The sequence below is a fragment of the Salvelinus namaycush genome, chromosome 37 (assembly GCF_016432855.1).
Source record: "Salvelinus namaycush isolate Seneca chromosome 37, SaNama_1.0, whole genome shotgun sequence".
NCBI lineage: Eukaryota > Metazoa > Chordata > Actinopteri > Salmoniformes > Salmonidae > Salvelinus > Salvelinus namaycush.
In genome coordinates this window covers 20,164,498-20,183,020 of record NC_052343.1, presented here as the reverse complement: position 1 = coordinate 20,183,020, position 18,523 = coordinate 20,164,498, and the positions used below count along the sequence as shown (strand labels likewise).

Here is an 18,523-nt window from a genome sequence, read left to right as displayed (position 1 = left end):
TACTCACGTCGGTCACGGAGAACGTGAGCCCACAGTCTTTGGGAGCGTACCCCGTCGGTGGCACTGTGTTATCCTCAAAGCGGGCGAAGAAGGTGTTTAGCTTGTCCGGGAGCAAGACGCCGGAGTCCGCGACATGGCTGGTTTTCTCCTTGTAATCCGTATGTCTGTAGACCCTGCCACATACGTCTCTTATCTGAGCCACTTTGTCTCTGTACTGACGTTTTGCCTGTTTGATTGCCTTACGGAGGGAATAACTACACTGTTTGTTTTCGACTACAATCGCAGTCACCTTGCAGATGATTCAAAAGATGTTTTGAACAATAGTGTCCCGCACTCCCACGCTGCTGGCCTGGAGTAGGATCAGATAGGGCTAAAGTAGTGCAGTAGTAGGTGAGGTTTTAATGGATGCAGGGTTAGTAGGGCAATTTTTCACAAAGTGTAATGAATTCATACTACAGAATATTAGGCAGCTACACAACCAATACAGTAGGTGGCGGCATGCACCTATAATATGTGTTTTCAGACCACCAAAATACCAAAGAAGAAGACGACATCAGTGTGCAAAGAACAGGGTTGAGAGGAAGGTCAGTGTGCAAAATACAGACATGAAAGATTGCTGCGAAAGAAACAAAGTGTTGTAGGTCAAAAAAGTCAACATGGGAGAGGGAAAGTAGTTTTTCCATGCAATTTCTTTTTCTTTTTTGGATACATTAATTCTGCTGGACAATTTAGCAAATTAAAATCAAATCGAATCTAACTTTATTTGTCACATGCGCCGAATACAACAAGTGTAGACCTTACCATGAAATGCTTACTTACAAGCCCTTAACCAACAGTGCAGTTCAAGAAGAGTTAAGAAAATCTTTACCAAGTAAACTAAAGTAAGGCTATATACTACAGGGGGTACCAGTACTGAGTCAGTTGTGCGGGGGTACAGGTTAGTTGAGGTACATGTAGGTGGGGGTGACGTGACTATGCATAGATAATAAACAGCGAGTAGCAGCAGTGTACAAAACAAATGGAGGGGAGGGGTCAATGTAATAGTCCTGGGGCCATTTGATTAATTGTTCAGCAGTCTTACGGCTTGGGGGTAGAAGCTGTTAAGGAGCCTTTTGGTCCTAGACTTAGCACTCCCGTACAAGCAAAGGTAGTCAGCTAACGTTTGATAGCTACAGTGCTTAATCTAAGCTGGATCCTGCAACCCGTTTCATTCCAGTACCCATTTACCAGGATCCAATACCCTTCGTGGCATGAAAAATTATTTTCAGTTTGCAATGTAAAAATTATAATAAAAGCAATCAGAGTTAATTCAAGTTGCCTCTGTAGTTCTCCAGCCCCCTAAAAAACGTAATGTGAAAATGTGCCTGATATTCTAAGAATTGATTAGAGTTGGGCCAGCCCGGGTTTATGGTTTGCGCAACGTAAAGTGATCTCCGGTGGATCTCTTTATGGCAGTCATTCATACGTCATCAGAGTGTGCAGCTGAATATTTTATGCTGGAAAACACTTGGTTTGCTATTTTTGATGAAAACAAAACCGTTATTCATTCAAATACGAATACCAAACTTGTTTTTGCATGGATTCCATGACGCGGTTAGCTTTTAACAGCTAGGACCGCTATTTCTTGTCTCGGAATCCCGCTTAGCAGACAGGTTGAAGCCTGCTTGACAGAGACGCTGTGCTGCTAGCCATCGAGCTAACGAAGTTGGTACCAGAGGAGTTTTGCAATGGAGCCCTCTTTGTCTGGAGAAATAAATTAACGGTTCCAACACTGTAGGAGCTGTATCTACTGCGCTTTTTTTCTTGACAAACCGGATCACTCGGAGTTCCGGGGCTTCTCACAATCACTCGGGGCTTCTCCATCTGTCGGAATGCCTGCACCAGGTGCCGGGAGCAACGGGCTCAAGTTATCCTGCCGCTCACCTGTTCATAAAGAGTTCTCCGAATCCTGTGACGCGTGGGAGTGGGCGGATTTCCAGGTCATTCTCGCCAGCCGTGATTTTGGGCAGCTTCATGGTAACCATTCCTGGTGCAGAAACAATGTCCTACCCCAGAGCGTGAGTAAATGACATTACTAAGCTGCTCCCGAATGTATTACATCAGGACATGGACATCGATTCTACCGTAGTCCATGTGGGATTTAATGACATTAGGAAGGACAGCTCTGAACAGTTGAAACTGGATTTTAAAGAGCTGATTGACTCACTGCTAGACACTAACAAAATACCCATAATATCTGGCCCTGTACTCTCTCTGAATCATGGCATTGATTCTTTCTCCTTAGGATTCTTTCTCTTTAACTAGCTACGTGATTATAAAGAGGATTCATTTGGGTTCCTGGATCCTTTTACAGCATAAGGCTGCGTTGAGACAATGACTTATCAATGATCTGTCACGTTCGTTGTAATGATGAGACCAAGGCGCAGAGTTCCAGATAATTTTAATAAAGAGAAACTCACTAAACAAAACAACAAAAGCACAAACGAAATGTGAGGCAACTTACTGGCAACTTACTGTAGACAAGATCCCACAAACACAAAAGGGAAATGGCTGCCTAAATATGATCCCCAATCAGAGACAACAATAAACAGCTGCCTCTGATTGGGAACCATATCAGGCCACCATAGACATACAAATTCACCTAGATAACCCACCCAAGTCACCATCACGCTCCAACCAACACAGAGAAAAAACAGCTTACTATGTCCAGGGCGTGACATGACCAGCTCAGTTAAAATCCCTACCATTGTGATGCAGAGTTGTCATAATGCTTCAACAAATGTACATTACACCAGGGGCGTTGGTAGACACAATGTAAATAACCTAATGTATGTTCTTCTAACTGCCCTGAATGCCTCTGCTGATCCTACAGCTATTGTATGCAGTAATCATGTGCCTATAAACCAGATTTATACTCTTAGCACTGAGCCAGTGTGCCCTAGGAGGAAGTTCACTGTGTGCAGCTTACCCTGCACTAACATAAATAATATGAGCATATCTACTTCTGCTGAGCTTCCCAGTAAAGCAATAAAGATAAGTAAGCACCCCAGAAGACAATTGCTCAAAATATCCCACGTTAATAGCTTAAGAAACAAGGTCCATGAAATCAATAATTTGCTAGTAACAGATGGCATTCATACTCTGACTATCTCTGCAACTCAATTAGATAATACCTTTCATGATACAATGGGAGCAATACAAGGTTATAACATTTACAGAAAATATATAAATGCCAATGGTGAAGGTGTTGCTGTTTATATTCAGAACCACATTCCTGTAAAGATTAGAGAGGTTCTCATGTTAAATACTGTTGAAGTAATATGGCTACAGGTTCATCTGCCTCACCTAAAGCCCATTCTGGTGGGAAGCTGCTAACAGTCAGTATCTGGATAACATTTGTGAAATGCTTGATAATGTATGTGATATCAACAGAGGTATATTTTCTGGGGGATTTAAATATTGACTGGCTTTCATCAAGCTGCCCACTCAAGAAAAAGCTTCAAACTGTAACCAGTGCCTGTAACCTGGTTCAGGTTATCAGTCAACCTACCAGGGTAGTTACAAACAGCACAGGAATCAAATCATCAACATGTTTTGATCACATCTTTACTAATGCTGTAGAAATGTGCTTGAAAGCTGTATCCAAATCCATCGGATGTTGTGATCACAATATAGTAGCCATATCTAGGAAAACCAAAGTTCCAAAGGCTGGGCCTAATATAGTGTATAAGAGGTCATACAATAAGTTTTGTAGTGATTCCTATGTTGTTGACTGCACTTTACACATTTATGAAATTGCTTATTCCAGTTACTAATAAGCATACAACTCTTAAGAAAATGACTGTAAAAACTGTTAAATCCCTGTGGATTGATGAGGAATTGAAAAATGGTATGGTTGAGAGGGATGAGGCAAAAGGAATGGCAAATAAGTCTGGCTGCACAACCGATTGGCAAACATATTGCAAATTGAGAAATCATGTGACTAAACTGAATAAAAAGAAGAAGAAACTACACTGTGAAACAAATATAAATGACATAAAGAATGACAGTAAAAAGCTTTGGAGCACCTTAAATGAAAGCTCCATCATTCATTGAATCAGATGGCTCATTCATCACAAAGCCAAATGATATTGCCAACTACTTTAATGATTTTTTCAATAGCAAGAATGTCAAGATTAGCATATTTAGGCATTACATGCCAGCAACAAACGCTGACACTACACCTCCAAGTATATCTGACCATATTATGAAGGACAAGCATTGTAATTTTGAATTCTGTAAAGGGTGTGGAAGTGGAGAAAACATTATTGTTGTCTATCAACAATGACAAGCCACCGGGGTCTGACAACTTGGATGGAAAATTACTGAGGATAATAGCGGACGATATTGCCATGCCTATTTGCCATATTTTCAATTTAAGCCTACTAGAAAGTGTGTAACCCCAGGCTTGAAGGGAAGCAAAAGTCATTCAAAAGTCATTGCGAGGGCTGTTTTGTTAGACTTCAGTGTGACTTTTGACATTATCGATCATAGTCTGCTGCTGGAAAAACGTATGTGTTATGGCTTTACACCCCCTGCTATATTGTGGATAAAGAGTTACCTGTCTAACAGAACACAAAGGGTGTTCTTTAATGGAAGCCTCTCCAACATAATCCAGGTAGAATCAGGAATTCCCCAGGGCAGCTGTCTAGGCCCATTACTTTCTTAAATCTTTACTAATGACATTCCACTGGCTTTGAGTAAAGCCAGTGTGTCTATGTATCCAGATGACTCCACATTATACATGTCAGCTACTATAGTGACTGAAATGACTGCAACACTTAACAAAGAGTTGCAGTTATTATCAGAGTGGGTGGCAAGGAATAAGTTAGTCCTACCTAATTCTAAAATTAAATGCATTGTAGTTAGGACAAATCATTCACTATACCCTAAACCTCAACTAAATCTTGTAATAAATAATGTGGAAATTGAGCAAGTTGAGGTGACTAAACTGCTTGGAGTAACGCTGGATTGTAAAGTGTCATGGTCAAAACATATTGATACAACAATAGCTAAGATGGGGAGTAGTATGTCCATAATAAAGCTCTGCTCTACCTTCTTAACAAGGCAGGTCCTACAGGCCCTAGTTTTGTCGCACCTGGACGAATGTTCAGTCGTGTGGTCATCCAACGGCTGACCCTTGGATGTACACAGAGAGCTAATATTAATAATATGCATGTCAATCTCTCCTGGCTCAAAGTGGAGGAGAGATTGAACTCATCACTACTTGTATTTATGAGAGGTATTGACTTGTTGAATGCACCGAGCTGTCTGTTTGAACTACTGGCACACAGCTCGGACACCCATGCATACCCCACAAGACATGCCACAAGAGGCCTCTTCACAGTCCCCAAGTCCAGAACAGACTATGGAAGGCACACAGTACTACATAGAGCCATGACTACATGGAACTCTATTCCACATCAAGTAACTGACGCAAGCAGTAAAATTAGATTTAAAAAACAGATAAAAATACACCTCATGGAACCGCGCGGACTGTGAAGCAACACAAACATAGGCACAGACACATGCATACACACACACACGATAACATACGCACTATACACACACATGGATTGTACTGTAGATATGTGGAAGTGGTGGAGTAGGGGCCTGAGGGCACACAGTGTGTTGTGAAATCTGTGAATGTATTGTAATGTTTTTAAAATTGTATAAACTGCCTTTTAGCTTGACCTCAGGAAGAGTAGCTGCTGCCTTGGCAGGAACTAATGGGGATCCATAATAAATTGAAATACCTGTAGACCAACGTGTGGCAATTGCTGTGGTGAGAGAGAGAAGCGTGCCTGTATCTCTCACATAACTAGAATGACATTCACTTTCTCTCGCTCTCTCTGCTCTGATAGACATGAGCTTGCAACTCTCATCTCTCCAGCATTGCACGTCATTGTCAAGATGTGTATGAAGGCGAAGTCAGGTGCAGGAGAGCAGAGTAATATTAAATAAAGCGCACTTTATTATAGTTCCAAACCGGGAGCACAACAAAACAAACGCGCTCAAAAAACGGAACAATAAAGTAAAGTGCTTAACAAACATCACTTGACATGAAGACAATTACACACAAAACATGATGGGTTAAATACAAATAGATTGATTGGGGAAATGAAAACCAGGTGTGTATGAAAACAAGACAAGACAAATGGATATATGAAAAATGGAGCGGCGATGGCTAGAAAGCCGGTGACGTCGATCGCGGAACGCCGCCCGAACAAGGAGAGGAGCCGACTTCGGTGAGAGTCGTGACAGTCATTCATTTCCTTACAGAATCATAGCCATGGGAAGGGTGCTGGATGAATATGAACCCCTGATGAATTTAAATACATTTGCCAAAGTTATAGAATGACTGCTCTCTGTTTAGAGAGAAATGAAATAATTCAGAAGACTACACCAGGAGTAGGCCTATAATTTAGCCACAGAGGATCAATAGATTATAAAAAAATATCCTAGCTGTGGATTGTGTGCATCCAAATCACAAGGCATGCCTACAGTTAGGAAAGTGTGGCAAATATTTTTACACCTCGTCAAGCTAATAACAAAGTGATTTACATTTGTATTCAGACCCTTTGCTATTCAGACCCAGACCCTTTGCTATTAGACTCGAAATTGAGCTCAAGTGCATCCTGTTTCCATTGATAATCCTTGATGTTTCTATAACTTGATTGGAGTCCACCTGGGGTAAATTCAATCGAATGGGCATTATTTGGAAAGACACACACCTGTCTATATAAGGTCCCACAGTTGACAGTGTATATCAGAGCAAAAACCAAGCCATGATGTTGAAGGAATTGTCCATAGAGCTCCGAGACAGGATTGTGTCAAGGCAAAGATCTGGGGAAGGGTACCAAAACATTTATGCAGCATTGAAGGTCCCCAAGAACACAGTGGCCTCCATCATTCTAAAATGGAAGAAGTTTGGAACCATCAAGACTCTTCTTAGAGCTGGCTGCCTGGGCAAACTGAGCAATCGGGTGAGAAGGGCCTTGGTCAGGGATGTGACCAAGAACCCGATGGTCACTCTGACAGAGCTCCAGAGTTCCTCTGTCGAGATGGGAGAACCTTCCAGAAGGACAACCATTTCTGCAGCACTCCACCAATCAGGCCTTTATGTTAGAGTGGCCAGACAGAAGCCACTCCCCAGAAAAAAGGCACATGACAGCCCGCTTGGAGTTTGCCAAAAGGCACCTTAAGGACTCTCAGACCATGAGAAACCAGATTCTCTGGTCTGATGAAAGCAAGATTGAACTCTTTGGTCTGAATGCCAAGCGTCATGTCTGGAGGAAGGCTGGCACCATCCCTACAGTGAAGCATGGTGGTGGCAGTATCATGCTGTGGGGATGTTTTTCAGCAGCAGGGAATCTGAGACTATTCAGGATCGAGGGAAAGACAAATGGAGCAAAGTACAGAGAGATTCTTGATGAAAACCTGCTCCAGAGCGCTCAGAACCTCAGACTGGGGCAAATGTTCACCTTTCAACAGGACAACGACCCTAAGCACACAGCCAAGACAACGCAGGAGGGGCTTCGGGGCAAGTCTCTGACTGTTCTTGAGTGGCTGAGCCTGAGCCTGGACTTGAAACCGATCGAACGTCTCTGGAGAGACCTGAAAATAGCTGTGCAGCGACGCTCCCCATCCAACCTGACAGAGCTTGAAAGAATCTGCAGAGAAGAATGGGAGCATCTCTCCAAATACAGGTGTGCCAAGCTTGTAACGTCCTACCCAAGAAGACTTGAGGCTGTAATCGCTGCCAAAGGTGTTTCAACAAAGTACTGCGTATATTTTGTAAAAACCTGTTTTTGCTTTATCATTATAGTATTGTATTGTTTGTAGGGGAGGGGGGGGGGGGGGGCTCTTTAATCAGTTTTAGAATAAGGCTGTAAAGTAACAAAATGTGGAAAAAGTCAAGGGGTCTGAATACTTTCCGAATGCACTGTACATTAACAGTATGTAAAAATATTTCCAATGTAGTATGTACAAAACAAATAAAGACCCTCTAAGTTTCGGTAACAGATGTGACCAATGTACATGCGCGCACACACGCACACGCTCCAGCTCAGTTCTGTCTCCTCAGTGGAAGCGTAGCCTTCCCTCAGCCTCAAACAGCTTCTCTTCCTCTTCAGAAAGACAGTTTCCTTTCAAACTGTGGGTGAGTGATGACAGAGCACATGATAATCAGCAATACAATAAAAGACCCACAACCATTACAAAGTGGACATGATGAAAGATGTTTTGAAATAACAATTTATCTAAGGAATATATCAAATACTATTATTAACCTGGTTAAAAATAGAGTAATGTGCCTTTAAGCGAGCATGCGTGTGACATTGCGTACACTCACCAGATCTCTTTGAGTGATGTGTTGTGGGAGAGAGCCTCTGACAGCTGTCTGATTCCATCCACTGTCAGCTGATTATTGATTAACCTGTGCAGAGTGGAACAGAGGGATCACTAGGTTAACTGGCTAACTTTTCTTCACATTCAGAAATAACTTGTTCACTTTCTGGTTAATTCTGTGGTTAAACTTCATTATTGGTTGTTGGGAGTGTGTTGAGACTGGGGCCTGCCTTACCAGAGGTGAGATAGACCCGTGTTGGATCTGATCAGTTCTGCCATGTCTGGTGCTACATCATCTGACAACTCGTTTTGCACCAACCTAGAACACCACAACACACATTTAAACTGTACTGTACTCCAAGACACAGATACACATTTTCAAGTCTTGTGAACATGAGACAGGCATACAATGAAGGTTAATTCAAGTCCTACCAGAAAATTCGGAGCCTTCTATTGTCTTTCAGTGCTTTGGCCAAGCTCCGCCCACCTTCTGAAGTGATGCCATTGGCTGAGAGACTGAGGGAGAGAAGAGCAGAGTGACATAGTGTAAAACAGATACTGTAGTTTCTCTTTGTATCTAGAAGTAAGAGTTCAATAACCCATACTGTATAGCTGATTATACAACAGGTGAGTCTAATCCTGAATGCTGATTGGTTAAAACCCGCATTCCAGCCAGTGTCTATTCCACAAGTTACCACAGGCTAAATCTATCACGTTAAAATGCCTATTTACTCTGTTACATCTGACTGCGCAATCCACTGTCTCATCAGCCCAGCCAGACAATATATAAACTTGATCTCCACCATAAAAAGCATCTAGACATTATCTCACATTTCTGTTAACTAAATGTTAGTCTTTCATGTCCCATAGTAATGAATGTGTCGGGAGTCGAAATCATGAATCAGCATAATTGTTATTGATATATACAAAGAACTATCACTAGAAAAAAGTTCAAACAAAACAAAGTGCAGCTAGTTTGCAGTCTTTCCAGCTTCAGTTTGATGTGATTGTGTTAGCTGTGTTGTTGGCTAGCTCCTCTGAACCACAGTGTCCTGACAAGTGAGCACATTTTCTATGCCAGGTGAAATCGTGCCTCATTAGCTCATGTGGAAGGACCACCAGAGGGCAGGCTGGGCTCACGGATAGTAGCCCAACCAGGCATGTGAGTCAATGTGACCAGAGGCAATTAAGCACAGCTGACGGTACTAATGACTTATTCTCTTTTCCCTACAAGAGGGAGGAGGGAACCAGGGGAGAGGAAGAAGATAAACTATCTCTGGGGGATGGCCACCAAGAGAGGGGAGCTATCCATGAAGAACCATTAAGACGGTGACAAACCTGTGGTTTTTGTTATAGTTTAAAGACAATCGTCTTGTGTTCCTGTTTCATCTGGAGAAGATGTGTTTTTCTTTGGGAGATTCTCATTGATTGTGTTGGAGTGTTTGTATTGACAGAAATCCCTCAATAGAGAACTGTGTTCAATCAAGAAAACCTACTCCTGACTCGTTTATTCCACCTTTCCGCTTTAGAGTCACACTAAATTACTTGGTCCGCTCACACTCATTATTATGGATGTATCCAAATAAATGTCATTAGAAAACAGCTTAAGCAAATGCAGCTACTTTGTTGTTATTCTGGCTACACTGTTTGACTTGACTGCAAGTTAGTCGTAGTTGGCTAGCTAGCAAGCAAGGGATAAGAACGGAACATTGGAACATAAATTGAACATTTAGGACGAACGACTGGGTCGCGTTCATAGATACAGAACAAAGACTGAATGACTGGGTCGCGTGTCTGGCACCTAAACCGATAGAACAAATGACCAGCCGGCTTGAGTAGCAACCCTAGATTTGTGTCGGGACTATATCTTGTGGAAGGATGAAATAGTATGAATAAATTCATCAAAATAACGTGTTTAATGAAAATGTCAACCATTATTTGAATATGTTGGTAACCAGTTGTATAAAAGTGATAATGCCCTTGAAGCCGGTGTTTGGAGGATATATTCGCACGGTTTGCCTGCCCTTGAATTCGTCTCCGGCCTAACACCAGTGCCAATATATCCTCCAAACACCGGCTTCTCGGGCGTCATCACTTAGTAAAATGATACACCAATGGGTTATACAACCTCATTACTGACATCAACTGTCATGAACCACAGCTGTGGGATAACTGAGAATGGCATGGCACAAATAGTGCCACTAGCTAGGTTTCCATTCAATTGGCACCAAATTTTCATGTGAATATCCTAAAAAGAAAATATGCACATTTTCCCAAAAGTGGTAGGTTTCCACCAAATGGACTTGTTGTGGATAAAAATCAGTGCATGTTGACATAGCGCACACAAAATGTTATTTTTCGCTTAAGTTTTCATGTACCAAATAAAATTTAAATCTACCGATCACAAAAGCTGTTGCGTTAAATAGCAAACGTGCCCACTCTAGTCTTGGCAAGTGCACTCTAGCATCAGTTCTCAGATACAGTGAGGGTAGACTAGTCTACATGATGACATTATTAGGGATATTGTTATTTGTCAAACGGCAGTCAACCATCGATCAACATGTTACCAGAATAAGACATTCAATATTTATTGGAAAGGAGCATCTAGCTCCTCACTGTTCACTTTCAGCACCCTGTGAAGTTCATCATACTTACAGTATTTCATCTGTAGCCTAATACACTGCATGGTCTCCCAAGTTGTAGTGGGAGGACCACATATCAAAACACGACTCCAAGTTACTTCGATTTGATGGTTATTATATCAATATTTGTGGCGTTTCCACCGCCATTTTTTTGCATTCATTTTACCGACACAAAAAGATCCCACCATGTCCAACAAACAAATGGTGTCTCTGCATTTCTAAAGTTGTACCAAAACGTCCTGTTTCCATCACAGCTGTCATGATTGTTTTTATTCAGTATGACTTTACTCGCATAAAAACTGTGGATGGAAATGTGGTTACTGTGCCAAATACTTCCTCAGTTAAACAAAAACAATAATGACATATCTTGCCATCTATCTCACCAGAGGTTGGTAAGACTTGGGTGATTCCTCAGGGCCTGTGCGAATGCTCTTGCTCCTTCATCACCAATGCTGTTCTCCCACATTCTGAAAAACAGGAACAATCCATCCCAAGCACTCTGATCCAAAATTGAATAAAAAATATTGTATTTGTGCATTTACCCCACGTCAAAGATAGATGTGCTCTTCTGAATGGCACTGGCCAGGTACCTGCCACCCACACTGGTGAACTTGTTGCTGCCAACCCTTTGAACAAATCAAAGTGCCAAAAATAAACATTTTAATTCATACACAAGTAATTATATAATTGATTGAACATATTAATTTACATACTTGACGACTCTTAACTTAGGACATTCCTCAATGATATGAGCAATTAGCTTGGCTCCAATGTCCGTGATGTGATTATTGTAAAGTCTGTCAAATCAAGAAAACAGAAATACAGTCACAGTCACATATGAATTTGTCATACAGCATAATAGAGTACTAAAGTTTGACAGGCAAGTTGACCCTGATAGACACTGACTCACCCCAGAACCTCCACCACTCTGTGTTTGATAAGCTCCTCAGCCAGTACTTCAATGCTGCTGTCTGAGATCTGATTGACACACAATCTGAAATGGAAAAACGAATTTAGCTGAAAAGCTATACTTTATTTGTGAGTGCTGGTAGCCTGTTTTTTAAACAGTGAAATAAAGTACATAGTGTTTCCATCTGCATATATTCCTAATTCCTCACCTCACCACGGTCATCTTACTGAATGAAGGCCTGAGCTGCTTGACCCCATAGTCACTGATGTTGTTGTTGTCCATGTCCACCCCTAGCCTCTTCCGCCGGTGCTGCAGCACAAAGTTGAGGGCACTGCAGTCGCCAGAGAACACATTACAGTAGCCCAGCTTGATGTAGTCAGCTGTGATGCCCTTCGCAGTCAGCTGGGCCACCTCTTTACTTCCTGTCTCGAAGATGCAGCGCAGCATCCACAGGAAGTTGGGAAGGACATGCACCTTGCTGCCCTCCTGCTCTGTGCTGTGGAGTGGCAGGCCGCGGAGGTGGGACCTCACGCTGGTGGACAGGTAGGACTTGAGGACCGCCCGCTTCCTCTTCAGTAGCGCTGGAGGAACCATGTGCTCCAGCAGGCCGGCGTTGGTCTTAGACAGCAGTCCACACAGGAAGAGGTTGGCGTACTGGAGATGCTCGTTGGTCTTGAACGGATCCTTTCCCCTGGGTTTGGAGGAGCCACCGATGCAGGGAAAGACAAATGATAAACAAGATGTGTTGTCCCTCCTGCTGCACTCGGTGAAGAACTTGAGGATGTTGCCTACGCTGGCATGTTCGTCCAGAACCAGGGAGAATGCAGCCAAGAAGGACTGCAGGGTGAGGTGAAAGAACTCAAAGGTAGAAGGGTTTCCACAGGCATCGTAGCGGCTGACTGGTCGGAGGAAACCCACCAGAAGGTCCTCCTCAGTCAGGCCACAGGAGGCCACCTCCTCCTGGTCGAACACAAAGCCTCCTCTCTCCGTGCCCAGCAGAGCCAGCTTGGAGAAGGCTGTCAGTGGCCTCAGCCCTGCCCTGAAGGTATCAGCGGGGCACCTGGTGTTTCTCTTCAGGAGGCCCGGTGGGGGAGCGGCCCCCCGGCTGAAGAAGATTTCAGACAGCAGAAGGAATATGTTAGTGAGGGTCATGCAAGCCTCTGGCAGCTCAAAGTCGTCGTAGACTGAATGCAGGTGTTTAAAGCTCTTGAAGACGATCCAGCAGAAGAGGGGGATGGAGCAGAGGCCGCAGAGGTGGGGGCTGGCATCCAGCTGGACTGAGACCAGGTCCCTGTGCTCCTGCTCTTTGAAGTGTAGGTTGGTGTAGGTTTGAAGGTTGGCCGGAGAGAACCCACGCAGTGCCACCCTCTTCCGGATCACCCTGCTCTGGACTTCGGTGCCTGTCCGAGCAGTAAGGACTTTCCGGGAACCATTGAGCAGCTTCCCACAGAGCAGGTTAATGAGCACAAGAAGAGGGTGAATCTTCTCCTCTGGAGAAACCACCTCAGGCAAGTTCCACAGGTCCAGATCAGCCTGGATCTCATCATAGCCGTCAAACGTAAAGAGAACCTTTTCGGGGAAGCGGAGGATGTAGCTGAACACCTCATTGTCCGCATCTTGGTCGGGGTAGCAGTTGTATTTGAAAAGCAGGTCCCTGAGTGAGATCTCGTCTGTCTCCTTGAATGTGCTGAACATCCTACAGCGGAACTTGAAGAAGAACATGGCGTCTGTCTGTTCCAGCTCCCTCTTGGACCACAGCCTCTGGAGCTTCTGGAGGAGGATGGACTTGCCCACCCCAGCGTCCCCTGTGATGAGCACAGTCTCTGCCTGTGGGTTAAAGACACCCTGCTCTCCCAGGAGCTGCTCCAGACCCTCCAGGTGGCCCAGGCTCTCATTGCGGTCATTCAGGAGCTCCATTAGGGTGTCTGTATAGAGCTCCTCCAGCAGGGTTTCCTCTCGCTTGGTGTAGGATGCAATGAAGCGTGTGTCTCGGCCCAGCTCGTGCCTCAGCTTCTCACAGTACCTACTAACTGAGAGGAGGGGGGTAGTGAGAATACACCGCAGTCTCATTCTCAACCACTGATATTCAGCCAAAATATACAGTCGTTTCCCTCATGATTCTCTAATAGCTTACATTTTCAATGCACTGTATTTTTTTTCATTGTTAAGTAAAATTCCAATAACACACATGAAGTTCTGCACCATACAGTCTAGTGACATACTTACTAGGGTCCGTGTTCTTCACTGGTATGTCCCGTATGAAGTCTGGTGGCTGGTAGTTGATCTCTTTAAGCCATGGTTGGAGGTCTATGTATGCGTCATAAACTTTGTAGAGAATATATAGGAAGTATTCACATGCCTGCTCCCCTTTGCTTTGGACCAATTCCAGGATTTTACGCACCTGCGCAATGTCAATCATAAGTAAATCATATTTACTTTACAGTGATTCAATATTTAACAATAATTTGACAGCTAACAGTTTCCCCCTTTTACACACCTGGACGATGGCAATCATATTTACTTACCAGTGATTCATATTTAATTAATATTACTTCCCACATTTTGATTAATGTGGCCAAACAGGATTTTTCACAGGTAAGATACTGGCAATATACCAAATGCCATTGTATTGCAAAATTAAGTCTTGTCTTTATATTTTCTCATCTTAAAATCAATTAGTCCATTTTAGTTAGGGCCTAGTAGGCTATTTGTGAATGCAAGAGCATGTCTTTGTGATATGTACTTTGTAATTTAATATGACGTGTGGACATGTCTCCTCTCAGAAACCCTCCTATGGTAAATTACCTGGTCTGTCTTGGTGGCTGAGCGCTGGATGATTTCTGCATCCTCAATACACAGAAAGCCACTTTGTAGGAGGTTATCCAGAATGCACTGCGTGCTCTTCACCTGGGAGAACAGTAGCTCACGGTGCAAGGTGAACAGTTGGACAGTGGACACATGGCCCGTTAGTCCAGCACGGACTTCTTCGGCACTGGAGCCCATAATATGCATGCAGCTGGAATTCAGCTTTTACTGGAAGAGTGTAGCGGAGTAGTTTCATTTCAAGAGGATAAAACAGAGATTTCACAAATGTCTCCTGTGTGCATATTTATCTCCTGTAGCAAATAACAGAGAATCATCAATTAGGAGAGAAATATGGATCCAAGAAAATGGATAAAAGCCATGTGAATGTGTAATGTACCGTATCACATACAGTATAATATGGGCTGGGACATTTAGCCTACCTTGAAAAACGCGTTGATTACATTGTTCTTTTGGGCGCTCTCCTAAACCGCTGTTGAAAACTTGGGAACCACAGCTCTCCATTAAAACAAACTCATATTGCTTATGAAACTGTTGAAAATAGCGTACAACAGGATATTAATTAAACTTTTCTCTAAGACCAGGATATTAACCAAACGTTTCTCGGACTGTTAGAAGAGTGATCTAGTCTTGTCTCAAACCATTTTCTGAAGAGAGGAAAAACACTGAACGCTGAACACTGTACTGGCTCGTTATCGGGTCTTTCCATGAGGAAGTGAAACCCAAAACAGCCTTGGATGCTTGTAATTTCGCCTCAGATTGTGTAACCACGCTTTTGGCATGATGTGTTATCTGCCTCTCTCCACAACAGGAGCAAAGCATAATAGCAAACACATTATACAAGACCGGCTCTAGCCTTTTGGGGGCCCTAAGCGAGATTGGTTGGGGGAACCCGAGCTGGCGGTAAACATTTTTAGGGGACCGCTCTTCACTATGGAGAGAAATGTACGTTTTAAGGTTAATACTAGCTTCCCATATCACTATGTGAAATAATCAGATTTATAATAACAAAATATACCAGGGAAATGTTCTTATATTTGCCAGTGTAACCTAAAACATTATCCCAGTTTGAAATGCTGCTTGTGTATTCTTTCCCATATCAGCTAAAAATAGAACCACATGTTTTGGTTAGGGAGAAAAAAGCAAATACTGTATCTCGCAGCTGTTTACCAGTATCCTGGAATCAGTAGTTATTACTTCTAAACAAAATATATATTGGGGGAAATTCAAATAAGGCTGCAATGTTTGGTTTATTGTTTGAACAGTCACTGAGAATATATTTGCTTATCAATGCAAAATAGGCTACTTTGATGCATAGCCTATTAATAGTCTATATATAAAGATCAACGAACCAGGCAAGCTTCATTGCCTACACAACACTACCTCCATGGCTACGGAAGGGATGATTACAATTTTTTTATGTGGCACGGGAGTATGTCGAATGTCGGAGTGCACTTGTGACGAAAAACGACATTGCTACACTGCGCTACTCTGTCGGCTCAGTTTGCATATTCTGTGTGGACCCCTTTAAAGTTCATTTTTAAAGCTAATTTCCTCAAATTCTACCCATTTTCCCATGGGGTGGAAAGAAATGTTTGCAGTTTTAAAGCTAATTTCCTGCAATTCTACACATGTTATAATGACTTATGCCATGTTAATGATATCTGAGTGAGAATGACTAACAAAATCAATGTGGGCCCCCTGGAGGTCAGGGCCTCTTGGCACATGCCCTGTGTTCCGGTCGGTATTCGGCCTGCCCCAGTATCTGTGCATTAGAGACCTCCCTAACTCACAGAAAGCTCTGATTCAAACTCACATTCGCCATACTTTTGTTACTCACTAAATTTTGAGTTTTCCTGAGCAACTATATCCATTTTCTCCCATTACGGCCGGTATGTATTTCCTAAAAATATCTAAATAAACATTTACAAGCAACCGAAAAGGAAATCCTCTTCGGCACCTCCATTGTATTGAGCTGTTGTAGACTTCCGACCTGTGGCATTAATGTGTGATGTATGGTGCCTTCATACCCCTTGACTTATTTCACATTTTGTTGTGTTACAGCCTGAATTCAAAATGGATTAAATATTTTCTTTTCTCACCCTGATCTGTTTCACCCGTCTTTGTGCTTGTTTCCACCCCCCCTCCAGGTGTCGCCCATCTTCCCATTATCCCCTGTGTATTTATACCTGTGTTCTTTTTTTGTCTGTTGCCAGTTCGTCTTGTCATTTCTTACCAGCATTCTTTCCCACCTTCCTGTTGCTCTAGTTCTGTTTCCTAGTTATTCCCGGTTCTGACCAGTCTGCCTGCCCCGACCCCGAGCCTGCCTGCTGTCCTGTGCCTGCCTGACTCTGACCTGATTACGAACCACTGCCTGCCCTGACCCCGAGCCTGCCTGCCATCCTGTACCTGCCTGACCTTGACCTGATCACGAACTTCTGCCTGCCCTCGACCTGCCCTTTGCCTGCCCCGTGTTTCTAATAAATAATCTGAGAACTGTACTATCCGCCTCCAGTGTCTGCATCTGGGTCATATCCTGAGTCGTGATACACCCATCTACACACAATACCCCATAATGACAAAGTGAAGACATGTTTTGAGAAATGTTAGCAAATTTTTGAGAATGAAATACAGAAATATTTAATTTACATAAGTATTCACACTCCCTAGTCAATTTTTGTAGAAGAACCTTTGGCAGCGATTAAGCTGCTGTCTTTCTGGGTAAGTCTCTAAGAACTTTCCACACCTGAATTGTCCAACATTTACCCATTTACTCTTTTCAAAATTCTTCAAGCTACATTTTAAAGTAGATTTAAGTCAAAACGGTAACTCGGACACTCAGGAACATTCACTGTCTTCTTGGTAAGTAACTCCAGTGTATATTTGGCCTTGTGTTTTAGGTTATTGTCCTGCTGATAGGTGAATTCATCACACAGTGTCTGGTGGAAAGCTGACTGAACCCAGTTTTCCTCTAGAATTTTGCCTGTGCTTAGCTCCATTCCATTACTTTTTGTGTCCTGAACAAATCCCCAGTCCTTAACGATTACAAGCATACCCAAAACATGATGCAGCCACCACTATTCTTGAAAATATGGAAAGTGGTACTCAGTAATGTGTTGTATTGTATTTGCCCCAAACCAAATACCTTGTATTCAGGAAAAAAAAGTTTAATGCTTTGCCACATTTTTTGCAGTATTACTTTAGTGCCTTGTTGCAAAACATGAAGTTTTGGAATATTTTTTTATTCTGTACAGGCTAACTTCTTTTTGCTATCATTTAGGTTAGTATTGTGGAGGAACTGCAATGTTGTTGATCCATCCTAAGTTTTCTCCTATCATAGCCATTAAACTCTGTAACTGTTTTAAAGTCACCATTGGCCTCATGGTGAAGTCACTGAGCAGTTTCCTTCCTCTCCGGCAACTGAGTTAGGAAGGACGACTGTTTCTTTGTAGAGACTGGGTGTATTGATACACCATTGAAATTGTAATTAATAATGTAACCATGCTCAAAGAGATACTCAATGTCTAGGTGCCCTTGTTTGCCAGGCATTAGAAAACCTACCTGGTCTTTGTGGTTGAATCGGTTTGAAAATCTCTGCTCGACTGAGGGACCTTACAATTATCTGTATGTGTGGTACAGAGTCAGTCAGTCCATGCAATTTATGTGACTTGTTGAGCAAATTTTTACTCCTGAACTTATTTAGGCTTGCCATAACAAAGGGCTTGACTTTTTCCACATTTTGTTACATTACAGCCTTATT

At 42.8% G+C, this 18,523-nt stretch overlaps 1 protein-coding gene and 1 long non-coding RNA gene across 3 annotated transcripts; one reads left to right on the top strand and one right to left on the bottom strand.

The window, feature by feature from the left end:
* The first annotated feature begins 1,470 nt into the window (after positions 1-1,470).
* LOC120031326 lies at positions 1,471-17,264 on the top strand. Of its 2 annotated transcripts, none has more exons than XR_005473731.1 (2): positions 1,471-2,057; positions 17,032-17,264. It is a non-coding gene; the product is annotated as an uncharacterized LOC120031326 (long non-coding RNA). The 2 variants fall into 2 exon arrangements; XR_005473732.1 differs by having other exon boundaries at positions 16,914-17,264.
* On the bottom strand, positions 7,913-15,457 carry LOC120031325 (nucleotide-binding oligomerization domain-containing protein 1-like). The gene is made up of 12 exons (XM_038977032.1): positions 15,186-15,457; positions 14,746-15,056; positions 14,167-14,341; positions 12,149-13,970; positions 11,941-12,024; positions 11,744-11,827; positions 11,573-11,656; positions 11,414-11,497; positions 8,821-8,904; positions 8,624-8,707; positions 8,393-8,476; positions 7,913-8,194 (listed from the first exon to the last, which is right to left on the bottom strand). Exons 2-12 carry the CDS (start codon positions 14,950-14,952, stop codon positions 8,122-8,124), a joined length of 2,865 nt encoding a protein of 954 aa, XP_038832960.1. The 5' UTR covers positions 14,953-15,056; positions 15,186-15,457; the 3' UTR covers positions 7,913-8,121.
* Positions 17,265-18,523: the final 1,259 nt, after the last annotated feature.